This window comes from Haliotis asinina, chromosome 10, assembly GCF_037392515.1.
Source record: "Haliotis asinina isolate JCU_RB_2024 chromosome 10, JCU_Hal_asi_v2, whole genome shotgun sequence".
NCBI lineage: Eukaryota > Metazoa > Mollusca > Gastropoda > Lepetellida > Haliotidae > Haliotis > Haliotis asinina.
In genome coordinates, this window is record NC_090289.1 from 26,640,601 (window position 1) to 26,667,149 (window position 26,549).

Sequence of the window (26,549 nt, forward strand, 5' to 3'; positions counted from 1 at the left end):
TCTGTCCGCTTAACTCCAAGCTCAGAAGGTAACGTCAACAGCGATCAGAACTGACGTCTGTCGTTGTGATATATATGTGAACTACAGTTTTCTGTTTTCAACATTGGCTCTATTCGATATTTATAAGAATGTTTCTTTTCAGTAGAGGCATGAGCCGAGAGCCGCGATGAGGACCTATACAGCGATGCAGGGCCATGTCTTGACTGTCTAGGACCGCATCGCGGCTCTCGGCTATAGAGGTATAGACTCATCGGGAGTAGTGCACTTTACCGCGCACTTTTTCCGATTTTTTTCGGGTGGATATACTCGCACCAAAGGTAAGCCTACCCTAACCTTTACTCACTAACCCAAGGGATCTAGAAGGAGATTGCCCAAGGGCTAAGGATCTAAAAGTGGGGTGCTCAGGGGCTAAGGATCTAGAAGGGGGGTGCCCAAGGACTAAAGATACAGCAGCGCGCTCATTAACAAGCGCTCAGCAGTCCCCGGATAGCGCGCCCGGTTAACTGCACTCTGCAGTTAATTTTGGGACAGCAGTCTGCATGAACTAAGTAAGTAACCGCTCTAGTGCATGCGGCAGTCATTTTGCAACAACGCTGTTTGCCAGAAGTCGCTTCACTGATCACCGTTGTTGACTTTCACCTGTAGAGAGGCGATGGATTTCTACAGTCAAGACTCACAATGACGGGTAGAACGTGTCAACAGTAGGACCCAATCGCGGCTGCTCAGCAGTTTCCATGTTGGTTCTAAGTAGTATTGGGAACTGGTTAAATTCCCATAATTGATGATGGGTCCAACACAATGGATAAATAAAAAATAATTGGTTAGCGTCATTTATCAAATTTTCATGATTTCGTCTGTTAATGCATTAAAAAATGAGGAAAAAACATGTTCTTTCAGACTATGGGTTTTTAGTTCAGCTAATTTTTTTCTTTCAAACTGAAATACATTTACAAATTTCACACCTTTAACGGATGACTAGTATGATAGGAACATAAATCTTCTGGAGTCTTTATGCTAAATTTTGTCATTACTTGAAATGAGCTTGTAGCGCTTATGAAATGTAAGGGAACAAGTCCACAACAAAAAAGCCCTGAAATCCTGTGTAGTTGTTCGTATTCAGCTTATTCTTAGTGGTATTGTGCAGTGGGGAAATACATGTATCCGTTACAGTGCATGCTTGTGTCATAGACTAAATCATTTCAATAAGTTTCCTTAAAACTTCATTTATTCAAACAATCTATTTGTTTCAATTTAAGTCCAAAGTGCACCGAAATTCCATCCCCTTTGTCTATGTAAATGTATTCGGCAAACATTCGGTGTATCCCCTCTTATCATAAACCCCCCTCCGGGCAGGACCCTTAATTCTCAAACGCTATCAATACATGTCAATTAACACCTCCCTAAGTCGCCTAATCTTACGCATGTACTTGTGCATGGGCCAGTGACCTTGCACAATGTGGCGTAATGTCCCTGTGTATAAAAACCTGGCTGATATGGTCAGTGGAGAGACCAACCAGTCGAGGAGACCATCCGGTGAGACCATCCAGTGAGACCATCCAGCGAGACCATCCAGCGAGACCAACCGGCAAGACCAACCATGGAGACTAGATCACCGACAGAAGTGGACGGACTGTGCGTCTAGTCGGAGTGTCGGCCAAGGCCGTCGCCCCACCTACGACTACGTCGACGATGAAGAATCGCCGTCGGACTTCTAATATGTGTGTAAGTGACAGAGCGAGTCTCCACATCGGGATCATTGGCCATTCAGTCCTGATGTGCGTTCTGTCACATGTTTACCACTGTATTTACCATTTTGACCATCCTTCGACCAAACAGTAATAAAATATGGCTGCTGCTGTCTTCATCTCTAACACCGACTCATGTCCTCCCTGTCTCTTGTCCACCATCCTAAACTACCACCTGAGAGCGACCACGACGGACGCTCTTGGACAGATGGTGGAGAAGTATCCGGGTAGCGTGAGTTTGCTGTGACTCACGCACGATTCCCCTACCCTAACTCACAGCAAAGCAACCGGTGGTTTAGAAATGGTGGTTGACAAGAGCAGCGTCAACGTCGGGCGCTATCTTGGCGGAAGAACGAAGACATCAGACAGTCAGCCGACCTTTCATCAACGAGAGTGCAGCCCATAACCAGCAACCCTCTCTAAATCATCGAAAGCAGCAAGACGCAGCAAGCCCATGTGTGAGTACAACAAATATCAACGTCATCCGTCAAGATCAAGTCAGCGAGTTTCAAGTATCTGCAGCAAGTACTCCATAATATGTGTGTGACAATACATGTGAACGTTTGTTCGAACTATCTCAGAGTTTTATAGTGACTGTATATGTTTCCCTCGGACATTCTTGTACATGTCAGGTATGTCAATCTTCTCCAGCCATTGTTTCATATGTATTTATATGTGTCATATTTTTCATCTACTGAGTACTTATTGCTATCTGTATGTGATGTTATGAGGCGTACATCTTTATTAGATTAAGTTTTTGAAGTCGGTTAGGCTCTTACTTTACTACATATCCTTGCATATACACATTTAATGCAGATCAACGCTATCTGCGGGTTCCGAGTCGTCCCACTCAAATCAGACTCCCGGTTTCAAGGATTTTTCTAGCAATTTGTTCCTCTATAACTATTACTATGGACAATAGCTTATAACGAGCTATGCAATACTGTAATTACTCTTCGTGAAAACGTCTAAATCTTTTTATGTGGTAAAAGCAGTCGTAGAAGTATAATAAGCTATGTCTCTCCAAGCTTATTTGATGGAGACTGTTTATCCAGTCTACATCCTACTTCTTCGTTTTGCCAACGTGTTTGTGCTTAGTTATGATACCGGCGAAAATTTAGTATCCATGTGCATAATACTTTCTATGGTAACTGGCACACAATATACAATTCGCTAAAATATCTTTGAGGCAATTTCACTTGAATTAATTTTTCATCAACTTTCGGTTTAGACTTTTGAAGTTGGTTAGGTTTATTTTTTTTCTCATGCCAATTCTACTTTAGTGCAGATCACATCTACATCTGCTAGCCTTGTCGAGTCTAGGCTCACCAATATAAGACTCCCAATTTCAAAGATCTTACTGTTGTCATGAAAATATTACATTCAAATGCAAACGACGACGCATTACGCACATTCTGTTTTTGTTCCTGTAAGTCATATGTGTACTTATCAGTCAGGTATTCCGACTGTATGGGCGACCGCGAGCAGGAGTTTGCCGCTCCGTGGAAACGTCCAATGTTTTATTTGTACGAGCTGGATAGCCGCTCACCTGTGTTTTTGTTAACAGCTGGAATCTCCGCTCACTTGTATTTTGTGTGTACACGTCCGATATTGTTCTTGTTTTGTTTCGCCTGACCATTGTTGACAATTCGATTCATGTATTACCTTTGACGTTCCCTTATATGCCATTACGATTATGTAACTTATGATCGATGCCTGTACTAGATATTGTCAACGCGTCAACGTTTCATGCAGTTTACCGTATGCTTGTACATCCAATATTGTCATTATTTTCAAAAGGTGCTTTTGAGGACAAAAGCTCCACGACGTTCAGGGGTGTTGTCATAGACTAAATCATTTCAATAAGTTTCCTTAAAACTTCATTTATTCAAACAATCTATTTGTTTCAATTTAAGTCCAAAGTGCACCGAAATTCCATCCCCTTTGTCTATGTAAATGTATTCGGCAAACATTCGGTGTATCCCCTCTTATCATAAACCCCCCTCCGGGCAGGACCCTTAATTCTCAAACGCTATCAATACATGTCAATTAACACCTCCCTAAGTCGCCTAATCTTACGCATGTACTTGTGCATGGGCCAGTGACCTTGCACAATGTGGCGTAATGTCCCTGTGTATAAAAACCTGGCTGATATGGTCAGTGGAGAGACCAACCAGTCGAGGAGACCATCCGGTGAGACCATCCAGTGAGACCATCCAGCGAGACCATCCAGCGAGACCAACCGGCAAGACCAACCATGGAGACTAGATCACCGACAGAAGTGGACGGACTGTGCGTCTAGTCGGAGTGTCGGCCAAGGCCGTCGCCCCACCTACGACTACGTCGACGATGAAGAATCGCCGTCGGACTTCTAATATGTGTGTAAGTGACAGAGCGAGTCTCCACATCGGGATCATTGGCCATTCAGTCCTGATGTGCGTTCTGTCACATGTTTACCACTGTATTTACCATTTTGACCATCCTTCGACCAAACAGTAATAAAATATGGCTGCTGCTGTCTTCATCTCTAACACCGACTCATGTCCTCCCTGTCTCTTGTCCACCATCCTAAACTACCACCTGAGAGCGACCACGACGGACGCTCTTGGACACTTGTTTGTTAGATGAATCAAACACATGTACTACAACACTATGACACTTCCGACCAAGAAAAAGACATAAAGCAGAATGATCTTGTCGAAGGATATACATGTCTGTATTTTGATTTTAGCCGGGGTTTGTGTCGAGGTCTGTAGTAACCATTAGCACCAGTAGCACCATCATCCTTACTGTAACACACATCTTTTACTGAATACTGAATGGTACAAAACCATTATATGATGAAATGTTTTGCTGAACCAGAGTGCATGATGTAATGTTAAGTTATTGCTGAATCAGAGTGCGTGGTGTAATTCTAAGTCATTGCTGAATCATAGTACATTGTGGAATGCTGTGCCAGAGTGCATGGTGTAACAGAGGTGTTCCTCAATAGTATCAAAAGGCGAATTTATTCCGGAGCTGGTGTTTGGGATATGGAGATCCCCAGTTGACCGCCAGTCCAGGTAATGTACTAAAAAAGACCCTGAATGATAAAATATACCTACATAAATACATGTCTTTCATATATGCAGTACATGTCATGTTATGCATTCAGTAACATGAACACCGTACTATTGATATGTCTAATAACTGCTAATTAATCATACAGATTTAAGACACGTACTTTGATCTTCACTCACATAAATGATGATTATAATTACAAATATTTGCAATCGCAGCTTAATAATGTGATCTATATACCTATATAAACAAAATACTGCCTAAACATACTGCTTGTATATATATAGATATACTTCATGAATAGCATCAGCGTTCACGTAAATAGTTAACTTAATGACTATAATACACACACACAAGATATGCATATAGAAATTAAACCTTATAGTAAACATGTATGATACACATTACAGTATCATGCCAATCATAGAATAGCTAATACATATACCGACTATACACACACACATATATATATGTACATTTATGTGTATGATACACATTATAGCATCATGGTATAAAATACATTACTGCTGGAATAACCGCCTATCAGTATACTAGTGTACAAAATACGTAATATATTTGGTCTAAAATACTAAGTATGCATATATTTACAAACACTTAACATTTGCTAGATATGATGAAACAATAATCCTTGAAACATGTAATCTAATATACTAAATCCTATTACCCCTACTGTTATTTGATATAAAAAGATCTAACTTAACTTACCCCGTAATGTGCTGGTGTTGTGCTCAGATAAAAATGTGGACTGCCACAAGTGAAAGGAAGTACAAAGGGTTAAACATAACAAGAAGGTGAAATCCATCAAACAATAGAAACCTTGTCAACAGGCCAGTGCAGAGATTGGACCTGACACAAATTACTTAACAATAAACCCCAAGCTACCTGCTGCAACTAGCTTACTAGTGAGTTAATGAATCAGTGCAAATGTTAGTGTTAACACAGACCTCTTTAGAAATGTTACATTCTCCTCTCACAAGGAAAATATCGTCTCGATATTTACAGTCAGTCTATGGAGCCAGCCACAAGATCTAGCATGGCCCTGTTTAACATTTTAAAATGACATTTATTTACACACTGTTACACATGGTGTGCCGCTAAGCCATTGCTGAAGCAGAGTGCACGATGTTCCGCTAAGCCAGAGTGCCTCACTGCATGGTGTTTCACAAAATAATTTCAAGAGGTTCCATAGTTACACAAAGTCGTTACTTACGTAAAAATGTGGTGTTATACTAAGCTATTAGTAAGTTGGAATGTGTGGTGTCATAACAAATAAAAATTATCACTTTGCCAAAATGTCTCATGTTATACCAATTTATCATGCTTAAGTGTGCAGCCCCATCTACACATTTTAATACCTACAAATGGTGACCAGTCAAGCAGCCCACCATTTAATTAATCATGAAATTGATTGCTAGTCTTTAAGGGTCTTGATCTTTGTTGTTACTTCAGCCATTCTTAGTTATCCAGTGACGATCCAGGGTAGAATAGGTGTTCAGCAACCCATGCTTGCCACAGAAAGCGCCTACGCTTGTCGCAAGAGCGAATAACAGGACTGGGTGGGCAGGTTCGTTGACTTCCTTGTCACATGCCATATGCTTCCCAAGTGCACATATTGATGCTCATGCTTGATCATTGGATTGCTTGGTCCAGACGAGATTATTTACATACTGTCACTGCACAGATGGAATACTGCTGAGTGAGGCGTATTTGTATAAGTTAACTCACTTACTTGCTTATTCTCAGTTATCAGAAATATGTTTCAGATTCAAGATGTACGTGAAGATCATAGTCATCAGCTTGCTTGTGTTGCTGTTTCAACATTGTGTCAAGTTATAGTGAGTATTTCTTTTTTATCTTTCAGCAACATATTACCTTTATGAATATGGTAACCATGTCCTCCAAGGTCCCGAGTTTCCTCTTGTTTTATTTTAGTGGCAATGACACTGTGTAATAAGTTCTTGACTCTTGAAGGGCACATTTCAGAATCCTTTAATTAGCATCAATACTTGTAATGATGCCTATTAAATGTAACCATATGTATACACATTGAACATGATGAAAATACAGGCATACTCCTGCCACGATATACCATGCTGACATGAAAGTATGGAGTGAATGAGTTTAGTTTTTCGCTGCACTCAGCAATATTCCAGCTACATGGTGGATGTCTGTAAATAGTTGAGTCTGGTCCAGACAGTCCAGTGATCATCAGCATGAGCATCGATCTGCGCAATTGGGAACCCATGACATGAGTCAACCAAGTCAGTGAGCCTGACCACCCACTCTCGTCAGTCGCCTCTTATGACAAGCATAGTTGCTTGTTATGGCAAGCATCGGTTGCTGAGGGCCTATTCTACCCCTGACTTTCACATGTCACAAAGTATGGAAGGTGCATTGTTACGGTATTTGCCTGTATTAATAAGGAGGACAACTATCTGATGTACGACAGGGGCTTTGGTGCTGAGGTTGGTTGGGATGTAAATCTGATAAATTCATTAGAACAACCTGTCTTCCAACTGCCGAACGTTTCAAACATGATAACCCGGAGATGGATTCCCAAGGATTTAGAAAATATTGCCGCCTGAACACATGAAAATTAAGAATGGATGTAAGTAATATTAACTACAAGTACCACATAGGTAAAAGTCTCATAATAATGGAAGAATTGAAACTGATTAGACTGAAGAACGTACTGACAATTTATTGATACATAGGTCTAACTAAAATAGACAGACAGACAGACAGGTTTACTTCGTAGATATGGCCATGAGGCCAATAGTACAAAATGACATCTTGTGTTAAATTACTGGACAAGATTTTATTTACAAAAATTGCAAGACGGAGTATAATGTTATGCTTCTTAGCATTTAGAAGATGTATAAATTTATGTATATCCGGGTTCATGGAATAGATATTTGGTATATAGTGGTTTTTTTCTGCTGCATAAAGAGGACATTTCATCAGCACCTGATACTCATCCTCTGGTGTATATTTGCAATAGTCACACATGGCTAAACTCAGGTCAGTGTCTTTAGATCTTCTATACCCAACTACTTTCAGATTAGTGGAGCCGCATCTAAATTTTGTTAAAGCTCTGCGCAGATGTTGAGAAGAGAGTGCAGTCAAATACGGTTCTGGAGCAATGTCTAATTTGAAAGTAGAGTACATGTGCAGTGATTTGGAGTCCCTTATATCCTGTGCCCATTCCTGGTAGTATATGTCTTTACAACGTTGTTTGAAAATATTTAGAAACAGTTCACAATTCCCAACGTTTTTGGTATAGCCATACATAAGCAAAGCCATGTTGAAATAGTACTGACCGTACTGCCGAAGCCCAGTTGTCATCCCCGTTATCGTTTAAACGTTTAAGCATATCGTACACGCGACGCGAGTAACGTGAATCCGGTTGCCGAAGCAAACGTACCCAAAATGAAACAACTCGTGACATGTAGTTTATACGCAGAGGATGTCTCCCACATTCGGCTAAAGCCGCCTTGTTCGGTATATGATAACCCACGTGTAGTACGTTTTTACAGAATTTTGAGTGTACTTTTTCTATTTCATGGCGGATAACAGTTCCCCAAATTTCTGCTCTATACAATAATATAGGTTGGATTTTACAATCAAAGATTTTGAAGAGAATATCAAACGGTATTCTTTTGTATCTGTACATGAATTTCTTAATAGGAAACAATGCTTTCTCTGCTTGCTTACATAAAACATCGCAAGCTTTTGTGAATACATTTCTCCAAGACAACGTTAATCCCAGATACTTATAATAGGAGACAGTTTCTAGTTTCTCTGTTCCAATTGACCATTTTTCTGTTTTAGCTATTCTGCCACCTTTTTTGAAGACTATAACTTTTGTCTTATTTGTGTTAATTTCCAGTCCCCATTTAGTACAATACTGTTCTAGGACGTCAATCATTTTCTGCAGGTTCACAACGCTGTCACCAAATATAGCTACATCATCCGCAAACAGAAGGATTGATAGTGCATTTATGGTCTCATCAATAAAAGCTCCGCTGTACTCGCTATTTATGATGTCGTTGACTAATTCACCAATGTACATAATAAATAGAATTGGTGATAAGATACATCCTTGTCGTACTCCAGTCGTTGGGTTAAATATTTCAGACATACTGTACTTCGTACATCTAACAGCTGCTTTTGTGCGAGTATACATAGAATGTAAAAGAGAGCTAATTTTACCATGTAATCCATTATTGAGGGGTATGTATAAAAGCTTATTTCTGTCAACGGTGTCGAAGGCTTTCTTAAAGTCAACGAAAATACAATAAAATTGTCCGCGTTTTTTCCTTATATACTTATGGACAATCCCATTTAATACGAATATTTGGTCAATGGTACTGTAGTCTTCTCTAAAGCCTGTTTGAGATTCGGAGATTATGTCCTGTGTTGCAGCCCAGAGTTTTATACGAGTGTCTAGTATACTTGTGAATACTTTGCTAAGTATATCAAGTAGGGCAATGCCCCTGTAGTTATTGGGATCCTGTCTATCCCCCGCTTTGTGTAACGGAACGATAAGACCAAGGTTGCAAGAATCTGGAAAATTGCCAGTGTTGAGAATCTCGTTGAAAAGACGTTTATAGAAAGGTAATAATATCGAACAGGTTTCCTTGATGGCCTCCTTTGGAATACCATCGGCCCCAGGAGATTTACCATTTAGTTTCTTAACTGCATTCAAAATTTCATCATTTGAGATCAAACTAAACTAAAATAGTGTTCGGACTGTCGTTGTGAAAGACCGTTTTGCCTTTTTGTCCCCCTTTTTGATTCATACTGGAGACTCACTGACTTTAAAAAGCAGAGAACATCATAGTTTCATAGTTTTTTATGCTTGTAGCAAAATCATGTTCATATGCTTTAGTGCTTCGGATCGCCATTATTTCTTAATGAACATCTCAGGGCTTGACAAATGTAGAGTTCTCCATGAACGAATAATGATCATAGTGAACTTCTTACATTAATGCAGTGTTGTTTATGTTGTTTATCTTTTGCTCATGTTGTTTGTTTCAGTTTCATGTGGGGCTTTACCAAGCATTTATTCAATCATTACCCAGGGCGTTGTCATCAAGTTGAAGGAATGGGTAAGGATTAATAATTACCCATGGGGTATTTTCTTTACTCTGTCAGTTATCTTTTCACCCACAAGCTGATGCACTTTCCCTGTTATTTGTAGGTTTTGGATCTGAAAACATGCACATGTTGCCAAATGGGATGACATTCATTACATCAGTAAGTTTGTAAGTAGTCGTAAGTATACAACTTACAGGTATATGTATATATCTTTACATTCTCAACCTTGAATATCTTGCACATCAGACAAAAGCATTCATTACAATGTAAAATGTATATTTCATGTTGATGAGTTCATGAACTGATTACCCCATACGTGCTTAGAATTAAAAGTTTGTCAAAAATGATAATCACGTGAACACATGACAGCCATTTCTGATTTTCACTTTGCAAAAAGAAGGTAACTTGTTTGAGAAACAAAATGCCTGTTTCCCCCAAAAATGCATGCATCGTGCTTAAGGTAAAAGATAATTTCAATAATAGTTTTGTTTTTAAATTGAAAAGTACTAAACAAAATCATAATTGTTTTTATCTGAAAGAGTTCATATCATACAACCTATATTGGCAAAATATATTGGATGGGGCTAAACTTTTTATTCTTTTATTCAAGCATAGAACGGTGACTTGTATTTAACTGAAAACAGGAGAGAAAGTGATATCAATATTTACTTATGCTTTACTGCATTATGATTACAGTGTAACAATAAAAGTAACCTCTTAATTTAATAATAATAATAATCTTTGAAAGGAATTGCCTGCCAAGGGCAGTTAGTTTGAAATCCTAGATTAATGCCTGACTTTCACCTAGAACATGAAGACACTGCCAGGATAGCATGTTCTACCTCTGCCAGGAATTACAGGGAATTATGTATTCTTTGCATTTGGCAAAGTTTTTGCCTTACGCAGGAAATTTCTGAACTTGCGTAGAAGTTTCTGGATATTTTCCCCCTTTTCTCGGTTTATTCTTTAATGTTTTGGATAGTTATCAGGAGGGGGTCTTTAAGCATGTGCCTCTTTTGTAAAGTATTTCGCTTGCTTATTAATCTTTAATGTATTTTATGTTTGTAGGGATTTAGGTTAAATGAAAACCCATCAAACTATGAAACGTTTTATAAACAAAACAACATCAAAGGGAGGATTTACTTGTTCAATATGAAGAACCCGAAGAAGGTAGTGCAGGAGTTGAAGCTGACATCCACGGAGGACTTTGACAAGGACAGGCTTCAACCTCACGGTATCAGTGCTTGGGAGGACAAGGGTACAGGTGAGTTTAGAGTGTCGTGTTGATGTACAGATATGAACTCCAGCTTCATGGCATGAAGACAAGAGATCTTGTGTGATTTATGTGTTTTGTTCTATAATGACCAACATGAACCCCAAACTAAATTGGCTTGTGTATGGTTCGTTATTGTGACCGTACTCAGCATTAATGGTAGATGATGACTATTTTTACGTATACTATTATTTAGCTGTTGCCACTGTCCGGCCTTTACTCTAATAGTCACATGACTTCCATGTTCAGTACTTCAGTATTTATTAACATGAATCTCTGTTCAGTAATGATCAACATGAATCCCTGTTCTGTGAGGATCAAACCAAATCCCTGTTCTATAATGAACGACATGAACCCCTGTTCTATACTAATCAACATAAATCCCTTTTCTATGATCAAACTGAATACCTGTTCTATAATGATTGACATAAATCCCTGTTCAGTAATAAACAACATGTATCCCATTTCAGTAATGACCATGATCAAGTCTGGTTGAAACCATTCAGACTTAGTTTCAAAAGGGAGTGAAGGCCTTTGCTTCCTGAGCACAATTCAAAAACCATATGATATCTTTCAGCATAACTTGCAACTTCCAGATATATGAGGCAGATCATGAAGTAGTACCTCTTGATGTTTACAGATATTTGGCGTTTATGTTTTTCATTATTTCCATGGAAACGATTCGAGCTTAGTCTAAAAAAAACATCAAGAACCAGTGCTCCAGATAAGACGCATATTGGCTTATTTTACTCAATAAAAATCGCATTTACTCTATTAGTTACAATTCTGGGAGTACAAATATGCATAAGAATCACTTAAATAAAAGGTTTAAACCCAATAGGTCTATAATACCCTGCATACTTTACTGAGCTAACTAAATTGGCTTGTGTATTCTACGAGGGATGATTGATGAGTTTTGAGCCTACCACTGAAGGAGTGTGGTACAGTAAAAGTTGGTATGCTGATTGAGCAACCAAGTAGAGCCACAAACACAAAAGGTGGAAGTATTTGACGTATTATTTAAGAGAGAGCAAGGTATAGACTGCAGAGGGGCACCTGGTGACTACAAATGGAATAACAAGAGAAACGAGCTGTTATCAAGTACCTTTGGAAGAAAGGCTTGCTACCAACTGAGATTTTTGAGGATATGTCATGTACACTAGGGGACGATGCCCCATCATATGCAACAGTAAAAAGATGGGTGGCAGAATTCAAACGTGGGCGAAGATGAACCCCGTCCTGGCCCAAGTGTTGTGTCCTCAATGACAGAAATGGTCCAGCGAATCCTGGATATAGTTATGGATGACCGAAGGGTGACACAGCGACAGATAGCCAACTTAGTGGACATCTCTCAGGAGTGAGTGCATTTCATTCTGACTAATATTTTAGGAATTCACAAGGTTTCTGCTCGATGGGTCCCCAAACTATTATCAGCGGATCAGAAGCACGAGAGCAGCTCTCCAGGGAGAATCTCAAGCTCTTTGAAGGTGATCCAGAGACTTTTCTCAAACTATTTGTTACCATGGATGAAACATGGGTCTTTAAGCCTGAATCAAAACAATGGAAACATGTCACATCTCCTACTCCAAAGAAGGCAAAGTGAGTTCCTTCAGCTGGGAAAATCATGGTTTCTGGTTTTTTTTGTTTTTGTTCTGTTTGTTTTTGTTTTTGTTTTTTTGTTTTTGTTTTTTGGAAGAGGGGGGGGGGGGGGGTCTGAAGGCGTAATCATGGTGGACTGGCTTCCCAAAGGTCCCACTATCCCCGGGGCTTACAATGTGGAACTCTTGAAACAGTTCCGAGAGAAAATCAAAGCTACACAACGTGGAAAGTTGACAAAACGAGTGCTTTATCACCATGACCATGCTCCACATCACACGTCAATGACTGCAATGGCAAACATCCATGAAAAGGGCTTTGAACTTCTTCCACATCCGCCCTTTTCACCTGATTTGGCCCCGTCGGACTATCATCTGGTCCCTCAGCTGAAAAGACTTTTAGCGGGATCTCATTTCCAGTCCGATGATGACGTCATTGGAGCCGTAACCAACTTTTTCCCTAGCAAAGAAGTTCACTATAAAAGTGGCATAATGGCACTTCAGCATCGCTGGCAAAAGTGTGTAGACATCAAAGGTGATTATGTTGAGAAATAAACAGGTTACGTATCAAACGGATTATTTTTTAACTTTGTTAGGCTCAAAACACATCAATCACACCCCCCCTCCCCCCGTAAAACAGCATTAACTAATGGTAGATGATGACTATATGTAAGTATACAACTATTATGTAGCCTTTGCCCGGGGTTTACTCTCATAGTCACATGTTCAGTACTTCCATGTTCAGTACTTAGAAAAGGCGATATGACGATTATTAAAAACTTTTAGTCTGTTGATATGTATTTATGTTGATGTGTTTAGTTAATTAACCAATAAGGATAAGAAACTCTGTGTGAAAGTACTCAATTCTTTTAACTAGTGAGAGTATACAAAATGCTAGTTACTTCTCAAAAAGTTCAATTACTCTCACATGGGAGTAAATACCCAACTGCTTGAAAAATTATCTGGAACTCTGAGGAACTGTCAAATGATTTGATATTTCAAATATGTGACAGCCACGTGGGAATGTCATGTTCTGTAATGCAGCACCTAGAAGTAGCAGAACAGGGAATCATTTAACACTACAGATGGTAATTTTTATTATTCCCTTCCCCCAGCATGTAGTGTAGGGGATATAGTCAACACTTCATCCATCTGTCCGTCCCTCTTTCTGTCTATAATCATTTTGTATCTGGAATATAACTCAAGACCGTTCAGGGGAATTTGTCACCATCTGATGACAATATCTGTAACATGCAACGTACGAAATTGATATTCATGACAAAAATTAACTGCAGTGCATATCCGTACGATGTTGCCGGCAAAACATCAAACTGATTTCCTTTCAGGCACAGTGTACCTATTTGTTGTCAACCACGAAAAGGACGGCCAGGAGAAGATTGAGAAATTTCAGGTTTCATTTGAGAAACTTGCACTGCAGCATGTGAAATCCTACTATGGTGATCCGACTCTGAAACAGTAAGTAGAATTTTCTGAACACATGGGACATTTTAATTGTCATCAGGTAACTATGGCTACCAAAAACTTCCCTTGTTGATTATGTTATTACTGGTATCAATTTCAGATGTATTATCTGGAAGCAATTTATATCTGTGGCTGTATACCTGACAGTTTAGACACGTGCAATACTTATCAGAGTTTCACCACATGCGAAGACATTTTACCTATGCCATTGTTACTGAACATGACAGGTCTCACTAGAGTTTGTTAGAACAGATCATGGTAGGGCACACCTCTTGTGCTTGAATATATTGTGGTAGAGTGCATATGTAGTCATGAATACATCTTGGTAGAGCACACCTCATAGAGCCTGATTATATTGTGGTATAGGACATCTGTAGTCATGAATATGTCTTGGTAGGGCACACCTGCAGTGCTTGAGTACACTGTGGTAGAGCACATCTGTAGTCATGAATACATCTTGGTAGATCAAACTTGTAGTGCATGAGTAGATTATGGTAGAGCGCATTTGTAGTCATGAATACATCTTGGTAGGGTACACCTGCAGTGCTTGAGTACACTGTGGTAGAGCACATATGTAGCTGTGAATACATCTTGGTAGGGCACACCTGTAGTGCTTGAGTAGATTGTGGCAGAGCACATCTGTAGTTGTGAATGTATCTTGGCAAGGCGTACCTGTAGTGCTTGAAATGACTGTGGTAGATCACACCTGTAGTGTTTCAATAGATCATGGTAAGCACATCTGTATACTACATTTTGGTAGGGTAAGCTTGTAGTGCTTGAAACGATTGTGGTAGAGTACACATCTAGTGCTTGAATAGATCATGGTAGAGCACATCTGTAGTGCTGGAATAGATTATGGTGGAGCATACCTGTTCTGATTCAGTCGATTGTGGTAGAGTACACTCTAGTAATGATTCATGATAGAGCAAATCTGTAGTGCTTGAATACATCTTGGCAGAGCACTCCTGTAGTGTTTCAATAGAAGAGGACAGAACACACATGTATTGTACGACTAACCACTAGACCATGTAGTCCCTTGGGTACCCAGGTACGCAGTACCCACCAACCCAAATACCCCAGACCTTGTGACTGAGTATAGCTAAATTCCAGTGATATCGCATAAGACAAAACCAGTATTGGGCTTCACACATTGTTCCTACAAGGGGAATCGAACCTTGGGTCTTCAGGATGACGAGCAAACGTCTTAACCACTAGGCTACCCTAACCCCATTCAAAGTCACCGAAACAATGTCAAATATATTGATCTTCTTCTAGGCTAAATGATGTTGTGGCCACGAGTGAAGACAGTTTCTACTTCACCAACTACCTGACAAGTGGCAGCTACTTAATGGGAATGTTTGAAACCCTTGCCTTGATGCCCTGGTCAGATGTGGGCTACTTTGATGGTACAGCATATCGTATAGTGGCTGGTGGAATCACTATGGCTAATGGTGTACAGTTGTCCAGAGATGGAAGGTGAGGATGCCTTTGTTGTTAGATGAATCTTACAATTATATCTCCCCACTCCAAATGGTCGGGAGACATATTGATTTTGTTTGAGTTTCCCTTGGTGTTGGCATTCTGTTGTTTCCATACCAATGATTTTGACCTTGTTGTTTTGAAGTTTCCGGATCAAATTTCTGACACTGTTTGGCCCATCATCACCAAATTTGGTATACTACATCTCTATATCATGTAAATGTGCCTGTTTTTTTTCAGCTTTATTGTTTCGTGTTTCCAAGGCAACAATTTGGACTTTTACTTCTTTTAGGGTAAAATTCATTTCCGGAGCATAAGAAACTAGTTGACTCATCTTCACCACATTTGCTATACTAATACAAATAAAAGTTAAGACACCATGACAATTTTCTGTATATTTTTATACAATTCTTTATCTTATTTTCATACTTAGATATTTTGAATTTTTTCTTATCCTGACTCAAGCTTAATTGCTTGTCTCCTCTTCCCTGGCGAAGGTAGTGGAAATACCTGAAATCCCTTGAAGGGCCCTTCTAAAAGAAGCGGACGTAAAATACACTCATCCATGTGTAGCCTCCCCTTTTCAGCTTGACCATGCTTGTCACTTTCAGGTTATCGCCCGACGAGGGTGGCTGGAGTTACCTGGGGTCTCCACTACGGCGATAAGTTTTTCAACTATTTCGGTCCTTTAACTATATTAATGTCGTATGCGATATTTGGTTTATGTATTATATCTATCACAATTTGGTTATTTGTGATTATTGTGTGTTGATATAGCACGTATTTCGTCAAACGAGACTTAGTCTCAGCTGATGCAATCGTGTTTACAGTGTAGATTACGGCTGTCAGTGGTTGACCCGCTCTTAGTTTCTCCGTCGTGTAAGCCCTTATGTTCTTCCACTATTGCTGTGAATTTTGCAGAAATTTATCTGTTTCAGAATTCATTGTATACATTCGTTCTTTTCACAGGCGTGCAAGGGACAGGCAACGTCGACTTTACATTAGTCATGTCTAATCGGGTGATTTAGCTTCGGGTAACCGTTTTTTTCTTCGACGCAGAATTTCAACCGAGATAGACATCTCCGTCAGACAACGCAAACTTCGTCAGCAGCCTCGGTCATCTCAGCAGACATCTCTACGAGTCAACGGTCACTGCATTCATTGCAGCCGTTCGACGAAGATGCCTTCATGGAACATGAGCTTGTAAAGGTCATGATGAGGAAGAACGAAGACTGCAATCTTCAACTACGTCAACTGCTGCTCCGAGTGAACACTCAACTAGATCTGCACTCACTCCAGAGGATGAAGAAGATGCGTATACACGCACCGGTTCAGGAAGATCGTCACCGTCGGACTTATCATCCCATCGCAGTTCGGAGGGAGTTCCTCCTACGTCGAGTGAGTGCACCCGCATGGGCATCAGACGCTCTCAGCATCTCGTGGGAAGGACTAAATGCATTCGCTTTTCCCCCTCCAGTGCTTCTACCAAAAGTCATCGAGGAAATCAGATAGTTGCCAGGTGAACCAGACAGACAGTTCCTCATACTGACGTTGTCTTCAATCCTTGGACCTCATGATACGCAGAACTTATCATTATGGCCAGTCAGAGCATTTCGGATATAAATCGCAAGTCTAGAAGACAACGTTTTAAGCGCCTGTTCATCCTTAAATCTACTGAGATGCCTATGTAAGTATTCCGCAACACTGTCTCAGTGTAGATCAGAGCTTTTTTACGGAGAGCCTACAAAGGAGGATTGGAACCTCAGCGAGCCTCCAACCCACATGAAGTCAGAGCCTTGGTGTCTACATTAGCGCTACATCTGAATTGCTCGCTATCAACTATAATGGAGGGCTGCTTTTGGAAGTCAAACACGGTGTTTGTCAACCATTACCTACGAGACATAGTCACAGAGGGCGTCACTAACGACTCCCCGGAGGCGCTGAGCTCACTCGCCCATTTGATCACGTGACTTGTGGAAACCAGATGCTCTGCAATGTATAATGGTGGAGAGTCCATGCACACGTCTTGAACAAACTAGCATGAGTGATTATGACCCTGTACTCGTAATGAAGATACTTGTACAAGAAGAAGGGTCACGACAAGTCTTGGTGGGAATATCTTGACATTCAGTTGCATTAGACACTAGCAGAATGCTAGTTATTTGGGATATCATCACGTTCCAGTCAACGAGGGGGAGGGGGGGGGGGGGGGGGGGGGGGAGGATTATTGGACGTAATTTTGACAGCCATCAGAATCCAGCGTGGCCTGATCCACCGCCGTTTCCGTCGGATTCTGTATGCAATTAAACATCACCGTTTGTGCGGGAAAGGGGAGGCTACACCCGTGTGAGTGTATTTTACGTCCGCTTCTTTTAGAAGGGAACTCCGAGGGATTTCAGGTATTTCCACTACCTTCCCCAGGGAAGAGGAGATAAACTATTAAGCACAAGTCAGGATAAGTATAAAATATCAATTTTATTCAGAAAATTACATAATTGAATGAATTAAATTAATTGTTTAAGGTCTCAACATTGAGTTTGGGGAAGAGGGAGACATATGTTTTTACGAATAAAAACTCTTTCTAGTTTTAAAATGCTAAAATTAACCTCGGGATAAAGAGGGACCTGGCTCTTGCTCTTTCTGGGAGGCTTCTTATTTTGAGCTTTGTTATTTCTATTTTGTTACGTCAGTCATCCATGTTCCTCCTATTGTCGCAGATATGTCTATGTTGCTGCCAGTATGGGATATGAGTTGTGGATCTACGAGAGAAGAAACAATAACTCTATACACTTGAAAGAGGTAAGTTTGACCATAGGATTTGTTAAGACAAAATACTTAAAGGTCACATGCAACGTAAAACACAACTTTGCAGATTCTGGTTCCTTTCGGTATGCACTTACGGAAACAAATCATAAAAAATGCCAATTCAACCTATAATGTTGAAAAATAAACGCGATGAAAAAAAAGCCCGCGAAATCAAAGTTCAAACGTTTCACTAAATTCCCCCCAGCGCTGGGGGAAAAACTGGTTTCAACAGCAGTGCTACGCTGCGTCCATAACGCATGCGCAGTGAATAGGTTCGCGGAGCTTGAAACAGTATGCATGGCCAGCGTCTGAGGTCGTGAGCAGTAGTCTAATCTTGGTTGTGTACACAAACAAGTAAATAATCTACTTATTACGTAAAACAACTTGCTGATTGTGGTAAGCAGTCTCTGTCACAGAGAAAGCTGAGTGTCTGGTTTATTCACACCTATATGTCTGTCTGCTTATCTGCTAAAGACAACATGCAATACACAGCTTCAATCATTGACCACGTGCAATTTGAACTTAACACCTATCAGACTATACGACATAAAGAAAATAAGTTGATTTATGACTCGTGCACCCGAGTCCCGTGTCTGCCACATTATGTAATTAGGCACGTGTGATACACATGACATGTTTTTATGTCTGTGGGATGCAAACAAACTACATTCATTTTTTCGGATGACTGGATCTGACGGAAACTGGTGCAAACTCTTGTCAGTTTCAAGTCCTGCTTTGTACTTGGACGAATGACAGATTCCAGCCACGCAGTAGTTTACCATTTCTACTGACATGATTTTTGATTGGATCGAGCGCAAATTCAGAGAACATGTATGTTCCAAACCCAACATCTCTATATACATTCTTCATGGATAACGACTTCTTTTCGTGTATATGATTTTGTTTGCCAACAGTATATGAATCCATACTGAAACGACGCATCAAGTACACAAAAAGAAGTTGTTATCCATAAAGAATCTTACTTTCTTGTGACTGGCTATACTTCTAGACTGCCCATCACACAGATCATCTTTCTGTACACACAATGAACCCTCAGCATATCAGCAAATGAAAGAGCCAATCGGAAGCCGTCGTTACACATGAGTGCACAGCCACCCGCTATGACTGGGTTCGGTCTCCCGAGGGCTTCGTTTCGGGGGAAGTAAGCCCAAGTACAAAATATTGCACTTTTGAATCGCGATTGTACGCTTTTAATGGTGTTTATTTGCTTTTTTAAAAGCAGCAATGTATATTATATGTCATGAATAAGTGATAAATGTGTTTTAATTATGTTTTTTTTTGGGTTGCATTTGACCTTTAACTTGTACTCAGATATCTGCCTTGCATTGCATAGAACAGCAAGTGTTAAACAGCTGGCAGTGTCTTTATTAGGCAAAGAATATTGATTAAGGAATGATCCAAGGGTTCTGTTCCCCAGAACAATCATCACGCTGTGATATGGTAAGTCTGTGTTTATGATCTCCATAGTGCTACGAATGGACCCCATATGTGAAAGAAGCTATTGGAATTTGATTGGTCAAATGTATGGATCCACCTGTCATGTACCCATAAAGATCCAGGTTAGAAATGACTAAACCATGCTTGTTATGAGAGGAGATTATTGGGATGGGATGGTCAGACTTGCTGACTTGGTTGGCATGTCATTGGTTCCCAACCATGCAGATCAATGCTTATGCTGTTGATCACAGAATTGTCTTATCCAAACTCAGCTATTTACAGAACATTGGAAATATTGAATAAAAGTGTGGCGTAAAACCAAACTCACTCACTCGCTCACTCTATGTCCACAAATGATCATAACATATCCGGAGGATACTAAATGTAATATCATTTTAATAAATGAGTTAATGAATAGGTATCAAACGGGCGAAAGTTTGTTTGATGCTAAAATCTTTCACATCTTACATGAGTGTAATAAATATAGTGTTTCACAGAGGCAATTTTAGCATTCTGTTTATTACTCTCCAACATAAATTGATAGAAGCTGTGGTGAAATTGCCAAGAGCATGAGGACTGAGCTTTCCATAAGTCAAACAAGGTCTAGTACCACTGTGACAATGGTGTTAGCATTGGGACAATAAAACTGTGAACCATTATGACATCATATGTCTAGCAGTATTACACTAGTGTAATATTGCCATAAAAATATCACACTGCAGTATCTTCCACGGGCGAATAATAAATTCATTTATGAAAATAATCATAAAGTGTGGAATCACTGTGGTGTGTTTTTGTTGGTAATAATGCAGTCAGCTTCAGTATGTTCATACTATGGCTCATTTCATACTGGAAATGTAGGGAAAATTTGTTACAGCCTGCAAATATGTCTGTAATATGAAATAGTAATAATGTTTTTTTTCCCCCAGATCTATCCCCTTCAAGCATCACCTGACAACATTATCGTTGATCCAGTCTCGGGTGACCTCTACATCGGGCTACATCCTATTTTCTACCAGGTTATGGCTCACCTTGAGGACCCCTCTATTAGGTCAACGTCACAGGTAATAACATGGTTGGATCAGGGTAGGGCAGGACAGCTGTATATTGTGGGGAAGCCTGTGTTAGACATGTAGGTATTGCAGGCAGCGTGCAAAATAACCAATGGCCCACTAAAATAAAAAACTAAAATAGTCACTGGGATCTGGTGGTCAGGCTAGCTGACTTAGTTGAGACAGCATAGATTCCCAGTTGTGCAGACCGATGCTCATGCTGTTGATCACTTGATTGTTTGGTCCAGACTTGTAAAACTGATCTCACTCGCTTCATGGGGTCATTTTGTGAATATGTCACACTCTCCAACTTTTTGAGTTATAACACTTTTAATTCATGCAAGATTCTGGCCTGATGAAATGTTTTAGCAGCTTAATGATAACACCTGTATGTACATTCACATTCAAGACTAGTGAATTATTGTAGGCTAATAACTTTCAGATATAGCTAGTCAAGCTGTATAGCAAACTATTTTGCACACTGATTGCAGTGTATATTGTTAGGTAAAATAGGTCCGCAGTACCAGTGACCTTTACTGTAAGCAGAGTTTGAAATACCTGCCTGTTCAACCACCTGGGACAGGTTACTTTCAACAAAGGACTGCCATTTTCTCAAATTCACCTGCCCAACGGTTGAAATCTTGACATGTCGTATGTGAAGATATTTTGTGGGCGGGAAAGTTTTAGTCAGGGCTGGCAAGTTTAACCAGCCCTGTTGTATAGCTTAAATTGTTGTTTCATGTTTATCAGAATAGGTCCTCAGTACCATGACCTTATATTGTCAAGTAGAACAGGTCTTCTGTACCCTATTAGGTAGAAGAGATCCCCTTGCTTCTAATGGTTTTCAACATTGCAAATGTCAGTGATGTCAATCATTAGATTGTTTGGTTCAGACTTGATTATTTACAGGAATATCATCATAGAGCTGCAAAATTGCTGAGTGCGCTATTCCACAACAAACATGACAAACCTTTCTTCCCTCTTTCAGGTCCTGCAGATTAAACTGAAGGATGGATCTGTATCTTCCGTGACAGAATTGTTCCTTGATGACGGAAACCTAATATCTGGGTCAACTGCTGCAACTGTTTTCAACAAGAAAATGCTGATTGGCTCCATACTTGACAAGCTTGTATATTGTGATGTTGATGTACCTCTCTGACTTAGTGAATCCTAAACATGACACCCTGATTTGATTCCAGAGTTATTTTTTTCTCTAATCTTTGAAAAGGTTTCAGAGTTAGCAGATGTAGCATGATATACAATTAGACAATTTATTGTTCAGGATAAACTGTTATTTCAGGACACAATTATTTCAGGATTTCCAGCAGTATTTTATAAATTCTTTAAAATCCACGTAAATTGTGGAACAGTATTTAGAGGTTACTGTCAGTAAGATGATACAATCACAGAAATATGTACGGTCGTTAACTACTGGGTAAAATAACTAAGAAGCGTAAATAATTCACCACTGGAAGTTCAAGATGGTCGTCATTTTTCCAAGATGGCTGCCAGTTTTTCTTGCAAAAGTCCATATTCGTAGTTGCTAATGACGTCTTTTCTCATTTTCTGTGTACATAATCTACTTGCTAATTATCTAATCTAATTATGTAATTATCTATTTATGGTCCTGTTTATTCTAGGCATCTGACTCAGAAGCTATAATTCTTTGAAACTCCACTCAGTTGTAATTGTCACTGGCCATCATATTCCCTTCCACAAAGCTCAATATGTAAATGACTTGCAAATCATGACATTCCTCCACTTTCAGTATGGTACTGGTACCATGACTTCTCTAGTTCTATCATGACTCTTGTCATGATAATGTGATAGTAGAACGTTACTTTGTATCATATAAATTCATATTTGATTCCAGATTTATTCATGTGTGAGTTTACTTTTTTGTGCATCTGTACGAGAACAGCTAGTTAGAATGCACACCCACTGTATTTGTCCATTTTATCAGTGTATGAAAGAAGCCAAAAATCCATCCTGATTGGTATCTTCAAAATGTTACCAGCCCAAAATGGACTTAACCAGACCATACAGAATTTTTATTGAACCACCATTCTGGCTAGCTGTAAATTAAACCATTCGTCAGAAATCCACTCCATATCGGTCGGTAAGACAGGACTTATTTCGTACACTTGTTATACAAGCCAGTTTTTGTAATCATGACTGCAATCTTAAGGCATTTACTGCTAAATAAAAAATACATGACATTCATACCTGTATTATACAAAAGTGAATATGTTTTTCATGCATATTTGTGAGGCATATTCATTATGTAAAGACCGTATGTGTTCAGTCAGTATGGCATACTGCATACGAAGGGCATATGTTTTTGATTGCAGGGTTTTTATTATGATCATATTAATTTTAGAACTATCCTGTCTTATGGTATGTACTTGCTTTGACACTGAGTGGAACAATGTTAAGTTTTTTCCCTAGGCTTCTCTTGTTCATGTGCCCATGTACCCCATGAGGCCCTCCTCTTTAGACTGTCCTTGTCAATTTCAGCATTCAGCACACACCACTAACTACCCTTGTGACCACCTTTGAATAATTATTCTCATTCTTGGCGCCACTGGATAGTCTATCTGCAATAGGGAGGTTGGGCAGTATTCCATCGCGTGAGATAGGATAATTATATAGATGTAAAATTTATAGTAAAATGTCAAAATTCAGATTGGATTTCACATCACCTTATGAAATGTATTTGTTTGCAAGTTTATCAGATAAGAGTCCCATGTGTGTTCTTTGGCAACATGGGAGAAATCTAATGCACATGTTATATTGACTTCTTTCACAATTAGCTTTTGATAGTTAGATTACACAAGTGAGAAATGACCTTGTGTATTGACTTGAACCTGTGATGAGTCTCAGAGGGTGTATGCAGTACCAGGTATTGCATTGTATAGGGAACAGCCTTTTTCCATGCAAATCGTTTAAGTATAAATTTCAATGGTTCTGGGGTTTGACGATGTTGGCCAGTACCTGGTAATTTTAACAGATGGCAAATCATAGATAATGAAAATGGAAGTTTATTTCCATGACACTACTAAACGCAAACTCTTTTATGTTGGCAGTGGATATTACGTGAATCATCATGGTTGTGAAAAAGGTGGTGATTCTAGTTTTTGGAACCACTGAGCAAACGACTGACGTCTCCATTATCAGTGGAAGTGGAGAGTTTTGTCAGAAGTGGTCTGTATACATTAGGGATGCAGTAGAATTATGTTGTAATAGGAATGGTTTGATACTAGTTGTACATCCCTATGCAGATATATATATATATATATATATATATATATATACTAATCAGCAAAAAGAAGCATTTCTTCTGGAGTGTCAGTCCGCCGACACATAGCTTGAATATTGCTGAGTGTAGCGTAAAACTAAACTCACTCACTCACTCACTCACTCTGGAGTGTTTGTCCACCGCCACATAGCTTAAATATTGGTGAGTGTAGCGTAAAACTAAACTCACTCACTCACTCTGGAGTGTCTGTTCTTGTTTCTATCTTCCTTTGCTCATTGTAGCCTTGCTGGTCAGATAGTCATGGTAGGCGACTTTGTTGACAGCAGCTAGCTCATAATATCAACCACTGTATTGGATGGTCAAGACTTGGTTACTTACATGCATCTGATATGTCACCATGTTCAGCATTAAACAATAAACATGCTGACTTTCGCAACCCTAGAGTTATACAGGACAAATGTTTATGGATAACAACTACTTGAGTTTACCCTAGAGTTGCTAGTTACCATCACAGAATGACCTCCATTGTGTAGCAGACTCCGATGCTCCCATGCTCAGTAACCAGGTCACAGGGCATGCAGACTGTATACAGGTCAAGATGTAACCATGGGATACAGATGTTTAGGTACATGTTCATATCTTGATAACGTAAGCAAGAAATGAGAGCAGCCATTTTGACTTACACCTTTTCCTTTGCCACCAAATTCTGTATTGAGGAAACTAAAGGGAATTATGCTGAATTAAAATATATGAATGTTGTTTTATGAACATGTCAAGGAAACAAATATTTGACTCATTCTTGTGATGGCTTGGGTTATACATTTATCCAAAACACCACACTTTGTCCCATCCATGCCTGCTAGAAATATATAACATGTGTTATGTTTGCGATTACACTTTCTCTGTAAAGTGAAGATTCTAGTACTTTTGTTGGGTTGTGTCCCGTCCAGGATTTGAACCTATACCCTCAGAGTCAGACACCTAAGTCACCAAGATCAGTATTTGGAATGTACATATGAGCAAATGGCATTGGCCCAGCTAAACCTTTGGTAATCTTCAACCTGGCCCACTGACCCCTTTTCGGTCCTCTAGTGCTGTCGAATATTTAAACCGAATATAAAATTATCAATGATATGATTCAAATTTGAGTTGTGAAATACATCTATTATCGGTGAGATCAGACATTCAGAGTTTCATGTACACAAGTTCAGAGTCTTTTAAGTGCAGAGGATGCTCATATGACACCTTGTCTACCATGTGTGCTGATTCATTGCAAGACTTAAGGAGTAATTGCTGTCCTAATGCTTACCCCACCCTATATTCCCACCCTTTTTCCTGTGTTCACTGCTCAGTGAGCCAGTTAGTGAGATGGGTTTTATGTCGCGTGTAGCATTATTTTGTCATTACCAAGACAGAGAATGAGAGAAATGGGTATCACACAATGTACACGTTGGGAAACGAAGCCAGGCCTTTGACATGACAAGTGAGTGCTTTAACCACTAGGATACCCTGCCCCATTCTGAAGGGTTCATGTATATTAGGCAGGTTTCAAAGTTAAATATTATTCAAGGAAGTGTAGTAAGGATTATGTTAACCTTTAAATTCTCTTATTTCTCTTTCTGTTAAATCATGAAGGGATGTTTGAGTAGCCTTGTGGTTAAAAATCAGGATGATGAAAAACGGACGTGTTCGGATTAACGCGGCCTGACTGTATTCCCAGCATGGTTACAATGTGCGAAGCCCATTTCTGTTATTCTCCACGACTATCATACTGGTGTATTTTGATGTAAAATCTATTCATATTCTCAAAACATGTGTATATCCGCTCAATGACACAGCAGCTGAACAATTATTGTGTAAAGTGAATGCGAACAACTAAAAACATTAGGACGACACACGTCTATTAATTCTTCTCTGTGATTTGTTTATTTACGTTTTTTTATTCCCATGAACGAGTTGCTTTATGTCTGCTTCAGATTACATTTTTAGCCTGCTTCAGTTTATCTTTTAAACTGCTATTGTAATAACCAGGTGACATTTGGAGCCATGGAACTAAGCTTGATTTGTACGATAATTTCTCTTGATCTTTTGTAATAAACAGGTAAAACCTTCTTAGTTATTCATGAATTCTTTTGTGGGTATAACAACAAAACACCTCTGATGTTCAGTTCTCCCATGTATTTAAAACAGGGGCCCGTTTCACAAAACTCTCGTAAGTCT

The 26,549-nt window shown here is 39.5% G+C and overlaps 1 protein-coding gene across 3 annotated transcripts; it reads left to right on the forward strand.

Annotated features, from left to right (window-relative positions):
* LOC137297728 (serum paraoxonase/arylesterase 1-like) lies at positions 1–26,440 on the forward strand. Of its 3 annotated transcripts, none has more exons than XM_067829670.1 (10): positions 1–28; positions 6,590–6,661; positions 9,867–9,937; positions 10,030–10,085; positions 10,995–11,190; positions 14,141–14,270; positions 15,552–15,752; positions 18,473–18,554; positions 20,948–21,082; positions 22,059–26,440. In XM_067829670.1, exons 2-10 carry the CDS (start codon positions 6,597–6,599, stop codon positions 22,227–22,229), a joined length of 1,107 nt encoding a protein of 368 aa, XP_067685771.1. In that variant the 5' UTR covers positions 1–28; positions 6,590–6,596; the 3' UTR covers positions 22,230–26,440. The 3 variants fall into 3 exon arrangements, with proteins under 3 accessions (XP_067685771.1, XP_067685770.1, XP_067685772.1); XM_067829669.1 differs by lacking the exon at positions 1–28 and adding an exon at positions 203–317; XM_067829671.1 differs by lacking the exon at positions 1–28 and adding an exon at positions 6,303–6,390.
* The last annotated feature ends 109 nt before the right edge of the window (positions 26,441–26,549 follow it).